Below are 8504 nucleotides of genomic sequence, written 5' to 3'. Positions count from 1 at the left end.
TTAGACAAATTTTCCATATTTTCGTGTTGCCATGGCAACCGTTTGTTGACAGGCAGTTTTGCCCAAAATCACTATTTTTGGTTCTAACAAATTCTTGATTTTTTGCTGTCCATCCACAAACATTGTAGATATGCATTATATAATATACGAAAAACATAAACTTCAAGCAGAATTTTATTAGTACAAATGTACAATGTGTCACTTACTCATCAAACTTTGTCTTAAGACTTCATTTTACAACTGTTACAGTTATTGCTGTTACAGTAATAGAAATCATTAGACACAGTACAAGCACAGATAAGGCTTCAATCTCAGTCACTAGCTTTTGTGCCCCCCTAAAAAAACTCCAACATGCAACTACACTAATTCTTCTTAAAGGAGAAAGAATTCATTTTGGAGAATGCTTTTCTGTTTAATACAATGTATCTACATTCAGATGAATCACACTTTTGGTGCTCCAAACGCATCTGGCATTCTTTCAATGGAATATCTGGGGGGAAAGAGACAAGAAAATAGTGGGTGATGTAAAAGATTATTTCTACATGTAGTTCATTTTCATTGTGGCTACAACTACATTGTACATTGACCTGCTGATGATGGTCTGATAAAAACTGTAGGACGTAATGTAAGCCAACTAACTCACAGTGGGAACCCAGAAGGGAGACATGTGCGACATTGTTACAACTCTTTTCTATGCCCGCCCCCCCCCCCTTCCCCTCCCAAATTTCAGGAAACTCTATTTGATTGCTTTCCTTGGCATTGTATGTTGATACAATTGACCCTTACCATACCAAGACATAATCAGTGTCTAACAGGACAAGCTCTGACTTTTAGCAGTGACTTGGGGAAGGACAATCGAGTGGGACATGTCAGTATATGATCTGTTAAAAGTAAAGTAAAAAAAAAAAGGAAAATTGAACAGAGATGAGTCTGACCTGTGTTGTCTGATGTACATGATGGGAACGCCAGGAATTCTACGCAGTCGTCGCTTCAAGTCCTTGTCATTTGTTGCCACTATGTAGCATTTGTGCTAGACATTAAAAGAGCAGTCAGTAAAATCCTGACATGTAGAAAAAGTGTACATACATGTAGCAACACAGGTAAGGCATGAAACACCACAATAATGGCCTCCCTACTGTGCTGAAAATATCATGAAAGAGATGAACATAAGCAAATAGAATCTTGCTGATTTACATGTGTGCAAAAAGTATATTAACATCCTGCATACATCATGTAATATAGATGGCACCCATTTTAAAGCAGGTTACTGTACGGTAACAGTCTGAGGCCTATGTCCAAGGATGGGCAGTAGGCCAAAGTAAGTAAATAACTGTGACAGTGGCAGATACATGTACATGATCGTGTGAGGAAAACTACTGTCCTGATTTTTGGCTTTTTCCTAAATCATATATCAACAGGTTTTCAAATTCTGTGGACATACCTGATTCACCCTTGCCACCAGGCAGTCATCTGCATACGTTCCTTTGTGCATACAGGGTAGCCTCTCAAACCTCGCATCTTTCACAAGCCTACGCATAAAAAAAGACACCACTTGCATAGTACCATCATCTGAGTATACAATGTACATTGGAAAATAAGATTCTCATTAGTAATACTCAATCTAGATTTTTCTAGAAGAGGTTTTGACAATGGCTCAGCTGCCTTTATGAACAAAGTTTGTTCAGATAAAGACTAGAGGAGTCCAGCTGAGGAGTTGCTGAATCATTGATCAGGTAAAGGTCACCAAGTCTCTTCCTTTTGGCCAGTCTGTTGGCCTATGGATAATTAATTAACCTGAATGCTTAGTGAAAAGTACCACTACCAGGCTTTGGTATACTAAACTTCTAGATTTTACTCATAATGCTTGTCAGTTTACATGTATTTTCCAGTAAATAACAATCAAACATTACCTCAGCGCTACTCTGTACTTGGGTCCCAGTTTCTCCAATTCACCCATCACACAGTCTGTGATACATGGCACACCTGTTTGCAAACAATGACATGGAGGGGAAATTTAACACACACCTACATGTATATATGTGTGTGTGTGCCTCTGTGTGTGTGTGTGTGCCTGTGTGTGTGTGTGTGTGTGTGTGTGTGTGTTTGTGTGCCTCAGTGTGTGTGTATGATTTCTGCCTGAGGGCACTTTGCTTCCAAAGCTCCTATCTTTGTATTGTCCATGCAGATCCTTCAGTGGCATAAGATAGTATAAAACTTAAAAGCTGGCAAAGGATTGTAGCCGGCCTGGAAGTGTTCTCTTACCACCCAGCTAAGGGACACACTGTTACCAGCTACACTCCTTTGCCAGCTTTTACTATCTTATGCAACAGGTAAATCTGCCCGGAGATCTCTGAAACAAATTGTACAATCATGTAGATCTCATGGCAATGTCACAAAGGTAGGAACTGACTTGACAAACAATGAAATTTCTAACATGTTTGAACTTATCGATATATGAAGTCCTACAAAGATCTCTCTATTCAGGATAATCTTTAAACATTTATGCAACTCTTTCATTTTAATATATATTTACTGAGATGCTAGTGATATATATATATGGCCTCCTTCGGTCAATATTGACCATGGTAAAATCCTAATTGATATCCGCCCTACAGCGTCGACTGTGGCTAAACAGTCCTATACGAGAATGACAGTCTCTGCCGCATAGGGCACATCTGTAAGCTGACTCAGGTCTGTTGCAGAGCTCTTTTCGCAGGATCCGCTTTTCTTCTGCCATGCGCATAAGTCTGGTTTCTCCTGATTTTAGCTGCCTGGACAGTGTGCATCTCCAGCTGGATCTGTCATTTGCAAGGTCCTCCCAGTGCTCTGTGTCAATATCAAGAGCCCTTAAGTCCCTCTTGCAGACATCTTTGAAACGTAGCTGTGGCCGTCCGGTGTTTCTCTTTCCTGAGATCAGTTCTCCGTAGAGTAGGTCTTTGGGGATGCGGCCATCCTCCATGCGACGGACGTGGCCCAGCCAGCGTAGTCTGCGTTGTCTGAGGAGGGTGAACATGGTTGGGAGGCCAGCACGAGACAGCACTTCGGCATTGGTGACTTTGTCCTGCCATGATATGCCCAGGATGCGACGAATACACCTCATGTGGAAGGCATTTAACCTGCTCTCCTGCTTGGCATAGGTGGACCACGTTTCGCTCCCATAGAGAAGTGTGCTGAGGACGCAAGCGTTGTACACGGCCATCTTGGTCTTGACAGATAGTTTGGGGTTCTCCCAGACTCGTGCGGTGATGCTAGTGATAGTTCCAACATTTTCCAAATGCTAGATTTGGATTATTGCCTCCATAGGAATTGGTGTTAATCCAATTTGAAATTGGTGTTAATCCAATTGTCACTCTTTCTCTCACACACACACAAACACACACATACTGTCTGCTAGTATATACAGTATTTTAGATTTTAGAGCTTGACACTGGGGCTCTTTTGTGGTGAGAGCTATCTACACAGACACACACAGAGACCACAATATAACCTTCATGAATCTTTCATACAGTCACGTAATAAAAAAAGTTTAGTAGAGCTAATTTACAAAGGTTTTGAAGGTCTTCAAACAAAAGGCAACAAACACCCACATACTTATGTGGAATATTGATGGGTAATAACACTGGCAAAAAGTAAAACAGTTTCATGAGGTTTGACCCACAAGGAAATAGAAGGTTTCAAACATACATTTTGCGTAGAGACAGTCCATCATTGACTGTACAATATCCAGCTTGTTCTTGATGGAGAAATTGACAAAATTGGTGTCGACCAGAACGTAGTAGGGAGGACCCAGCTGGGTGTTGTATTGGAAGAACAATGCCGAGGATACCTTGGGCCTGAACAGTGAAACAACAAATGTTAGGTGAAGATAGATATTGTACATATGAAAATGGTAGATATGAATGGAAGATAGAAAAAACTGTTGGACAAAAGTCATTGTAATAGAAAGTCTTACACTTGTCTCTCCACAATCTTGCTTTGGTCTTTGGGTTTCTTTTTTGATTTTCTGCGGTCTTTCTTGTTTCTGTATGGGAGAGAGTCAAAGTTAGAATTGTCTAATAGTTTGTAAATTGTACATACATACAGAAACATAACTGACATATACAGCCATTCATTTGACTCGTAGGAACTTCTCTCTTTTCTCTTCTTTTCTTTATACGTGCTTTGCCTTAATCTCATTAGGCTGAAGACTTGGTCTCAGCCCTCCCACGGGTCGGGCTGGGACCTCGGGTGATACGGAATACACCGTGTTGTATTCTATATTTATCACTTATGAAATGTTAAACATTTCCTTTCGTATGTCCTTTGATTCACTTCGTGAAACAAAGTGTTTGTAGTCAGTGCTGTTTTGATGTCAGGGGGTCGTTTGTCAGCCTGATAACTAGGGAACGCGTGAATGGATGGTTTTGATATTTGGTATGTGAGTAGGATTAGACATGGCGAAGGAATGGCAGGAATTGCGTTACGGCAGGGCGCTCTAGCAGCGTGTTATGGTATGGCAGCGGAACTTCCGGTTTTGCTATTTTTTGTTTGGGACTTGTTTGGGTGATGATTTTTAAGTGGTAGGTAGCTGTGTAAAAGCATAAAAAGGTGTGTAAGTTTTGGCCACCTAGGGGTTTCGCAGGGGCGGTGAAAGTAATTCTTGTTTTAGGTTTTGAGAAGGAATAATGCGAGTAGGGGTTGATGGATGTTAATGACTGTAGGTATGCAGATAGCTTACGTAATGATGTACATACTTGTATGCTTGTTATGCAAATTAGCTGGTTATTTGCATAATACAATAGGTATGTGTAGAAACCCTCAAAACACTGTGTCTGTGAACAGAACAGCTCCTTCACGCCAACACAGATTGATCTGATATTTGGTATGTGGGTAGCTCTTGAGAAGGAGAAGAAACGTACGAGGCGTTTTTTTGTCTAGTGGCTTTTGACGGTTTTGCAGGGGATGTTTGTACTTGAAAAATAGTGTGTAGTGTACTAAGTGTGGCGATTACGCAATAGTGGTTTATATTTAGGAGTTACGTCATTCTGCGTGGGCTGGAGTTGTGGGTCCCGTCCCCACAGGAAGTGACCCCAAAGGTCATAGTTGCGCAATAGAGGACAGCACGACTTATATATACCAGACGATTATAAGACAATGGTACTATAGGGACAGTACATTATACATGATGGGGTGTAAACGTTTCCTATAAGATTTGATAATCTGTAGATTAAGGGCAATGAATAAGGGCAATGATGATATTGTTTACAGGGGCCTATATTATACGTTTTAAAAGGGTTGTACATGTAACAGTTACTACCGGTACAATACATTGTTGAACAAAGCAGGGTTTGTTTTTCACAGTAACTTGTAGTCATTGATGAGATTGTTTATAGGGATTGTACAATAGACATATAGGATGCACAATGTAGTGGACTGCATTGTGAAACAAAGAATGCTACATCATCATTGTTGCAAGCAACAAGTCGGCAATAATGATCTGTAAAGGGGGCTGTACAAAGAAAAACTATAATTTATAATATCACTTTGTAGAAACGTCCATGCAATGTGTCAAGTCGTCAATATTGACAATATTGATCCGTCAACCCTTCCCTTGTTATTACCATCTAAAGGGATGGTTCGATTGCGTACGCGCGGAAAACTTGCTGTCAATTCCGGGAATTTTTCCAATCGGACATACTAGTACACAACTCAGTTAGGCTAATATTTCTCTCTTTGTTAGTTAGAGTCCATTCAAAGTCATCGTGCGGATGTTTGTTGTCATTGTTAAGAATTGATTTTAAAGTTTTGTAATTATATGTCTAGAATCGACATTTGATACTTCAGAAATAGTTTTAACATTATTTCAATTTATAAGTATTTCCCCGGTCCTGTAAAACTTTGGAAATATTCATGGTGTGGAATTAGATACTTCTAATGGTTTCTAAATAATTATAACAGCATTATACCATTATTTACCATTTTCTACCATTTTTTGTAACATTTTGTAAATGTGTCAGTGGGCTGGGAAGATAGCAATTCACACATCCTTGCAAAGTATCCTTATGCAACACAACATTGGAATGGTCTTGACATTGCTGTTCGTTCACTTAACTTTTCACTGTATAAAAAACATTTAGTTAAATTAGTACGTCCCTCCGTCAATAAACATTTAAGTTACGGTCCTCGATACACCTACGCCCTCCTTACACGCCTTCGCATCGGCACCTGCAGTCTGAACCATTGTTTATTTATCCGCAATTTAGCTTCTAGTCCAGCCTGTAACTGTGGGTGTCGATGTGAAAGTGTTGTACATTTTTTGTTATACTGCCCTACATATCAACAATACAGAATTAATTTTTTCGGCAATCTACCTGCTAGGCAATACTCTTGACTTCAATAGTTTATCCGAATCAGCCCGTATCCATCTACTATTAAGGGGTTCACTTTTCCTGTCACATTCTACAAACTGCAGTATCTTACAGTTAACCCAGTTATATATTGTACATGCGAAACGTTTTGCAACTACCTTGTAACATGACTTATATGTAAATAGCTGTGAACTGTTTGTTTTGATATTGTCATTTATTTGTTCTTGTCAACAACAACAGGGCTTACTTTTATGGGGGCAATAAACTAATTTTACCATTTGGCAAAGTTTAAATGTGAAAGAATCACACAGAGGTTTCACAATTATTCTAAAAAATATTTTGTACAGTTAACTAGTTACTTTCCAGGGTTCTAGCCAGTGCATTTTAGCGTAGTGGGCCCCTACGCTAAAATTTGTGACCACTACGCTAAAATAAGGGCCACTACGCTAATTTTTAACTAGTGTAGTGGTGTTTTGGTATCATTTGCTTGTTCAACAATGTCTTATCAATGTCTGCACAATGAAAAATGGTGATATGACCCTTAAAACTGACCAGAAAATCCTACAATTTACATGTGATGTTAACAAAGTGCCAACTTTTAACTCTACATTTTCAAAGTCTCACAGTGGAAGGGCCAAGACACCCCTTCCACACCATTCCCACTACGCTAAAATGAAATCCTGGCTAGAACCCTGCAAAGTTTCAAAATGTTTCTAAACTTTTTAAATGAATTCAAATAGATGAATATTTTCTTAGTCAATTTAAAAAAATCAATTATTGTGGCTTAGATATTCTTTTATTCAACATAATTCAGACTTATTACAAATATCACCTAAAACCCTCATGGTGACTTGGAATTGACTAATGTGTCTTATCTTTGAGTATCTGCTATTATGAAATGAAGTAGGCGTATAATTTGGGTACCTACTGGCTGGCAAAATACACCTAGTTATTATTATTAATATAAACTGTCCTCATTATTTACGCAAATTAGCCCCTGATTTGCATGATAAAAATTGATTATGTAAGGCATCTCCAAAGCTATCTCACTCGCTCGCTCACGGCCCATGACAAAAGCTATCTGCATTCCAAATACCATAACAATCTGTCAATGCAAATTATTCCACTTCAAAGGGATGATACAGCTCATGTTACATAGGCGCGAAAAAAGTTGTAGAATTCCGAGAATTTTTGCCAATCGAACGTATCATTTTCTGTAAGGCTAGCCCGAGATGTCTATAAAAAACACCCTCCAACCACCACACCCTAGCCCATTTCACGAAGGGTGAGTTCTGCGAACACTTGTTCCATTTCCTTTCATGGCATGAAGTCTATATCACAAAACTAAAATGTTACAAGCACATCATTGTACAATTCTACATTATGTTTTATACAAAAGAGGCAAAGTGCGTGACATCCCCAACCCCCCACACAGGAGGTACAACAAAACTACAAGTGCTGAGGCTACCACCTAGATGTAGAAAACAGCAGGACAATGACTCGGGAAATGGTACACGTATTAAAATTTTTACAAATGAGTGAAATGAATGATGTATCATAATTTACATAAAGGTAAATTACATATTCGAAGTGGCTTGCTGTTTCGGTTCTCTATCGAATGAGATAAGAATGTTTAGAAAAATGTTGGAATGCCATAGAATACAGCCATAGAATACAGAATTGAAGCTGGTCACAAATATGCAAATTTGGCGTTTTCTAGGAGTAAATTGCCAAACCAACGAGCTTTTATCAATTTGATAAAAGCTCCTTGGCCAAACACAGCAACGGCCCACCCAAGAAGACTTATATAATAAAGGCACGGACACACAAGGGCGGCCATAATTTTCAGTCAACCTGATGGCGGACATGAGGAGAGTCATCTCACATTCTGCTGTCCCTTGGGTTGATCCTTCTCTTCATCTCAGCAAATTTCGGGGTTGCTCTGGACTTCCCCTGCGGAAACAACACCCCCAAGACGTTAATACGCGTTGAAATTGCTCAAATGTAAAGTTTCATTTAGGTTTTAACATGCATAGAACATAAAATTTAACGACAGACATTACCATGATCACCAAAGCAGTCGCACATGTACTGGTGACGTCACTTGGGTGCAACCACTAGAATGAGGGTTGCTCCTAATAGTGGAGTTTTATATAC

At 39.4% G+C, this 8504-nt stretch overlaps 1 protein-coding gene across 2 annotated transcripts; it reads right to left on the bottom strand.

The window, feature by feature from the left end:
- Window positions 1-151: 151 nt before the first annotated feature.
- On the bottom strand, window positions 152-8497 carry LOC118421456 (rRNA-processing protein FCF1 homolog). Of its 2 annotated transcripts, none has more exons than XM_035828758.1 (8): window positions 8411-8497; window positions 8233-8300; window positions 3953-4021; window positions 3685-3833; window positions 1911-1983; window positions 1442-1529; window positions 936-1030; window positions 152-490 (listed from the first exon to the last, which is right to left on the bottom strand). In XM_035828758.1, exons 1-8 carry the CDS (start codon window positions 8411-8413, stop codon window positions 442-444), a joined length of 594 nt encoding a protein of 197 aa, XP_035684651.1. In that variant the 5' UTR covers window positions 8414-8497; the 3' UTR covers window positions 152-441. The 2 variants fall into 2 exon arrangements, with proteins under 2 accessions (XP_035684651.1, XP_035684658.1); XM_035828765.1 differs by having other exon boundaries at window positions 166-490; window positions 8202-8300; window positions 8411-8468.
- Window positions 8498-8504: the final 7 nt, after the last annotated feature.

The sequence above is a fragment of the Branchiostoma floridae genome, chromosome 1, assembly GCF_000003815.2.
Source record: "Branchiostoma floridae strain S238N-H82 chromosome 1, Bfl_VNyyK, whole genome shotgun sequence".
NCBI classification, from domain to species: Eukaryota; Metazoa; Chordata; class Leptocardii; order Amphioxiformes; family Branchiostomatidae; genus Branchiostoma; species Branchiostoma floridae.
This window is presented reverse-complemented; position numbering and strand designations above follow the sequence as displayed.

Coding starts and splice junctions, on each gene's coding strand:
- LOC118421456 (XM_035828758.1), bottom strand. Junction 1,984..3,684: donor GGACTGTCTCTACGCAAAAT/GTATGTTTGAAA, acceptor GTTTGCAAACAG/GTGTGCCATGTATCACAGAC. Junction 1,530..1,910: donor AAGTACAGAGTAGCGCTGAG/GTAATGTTTGAT, acceptor TTTTATGCGTAG/GCTTGTGAAAGATGCGAGGT.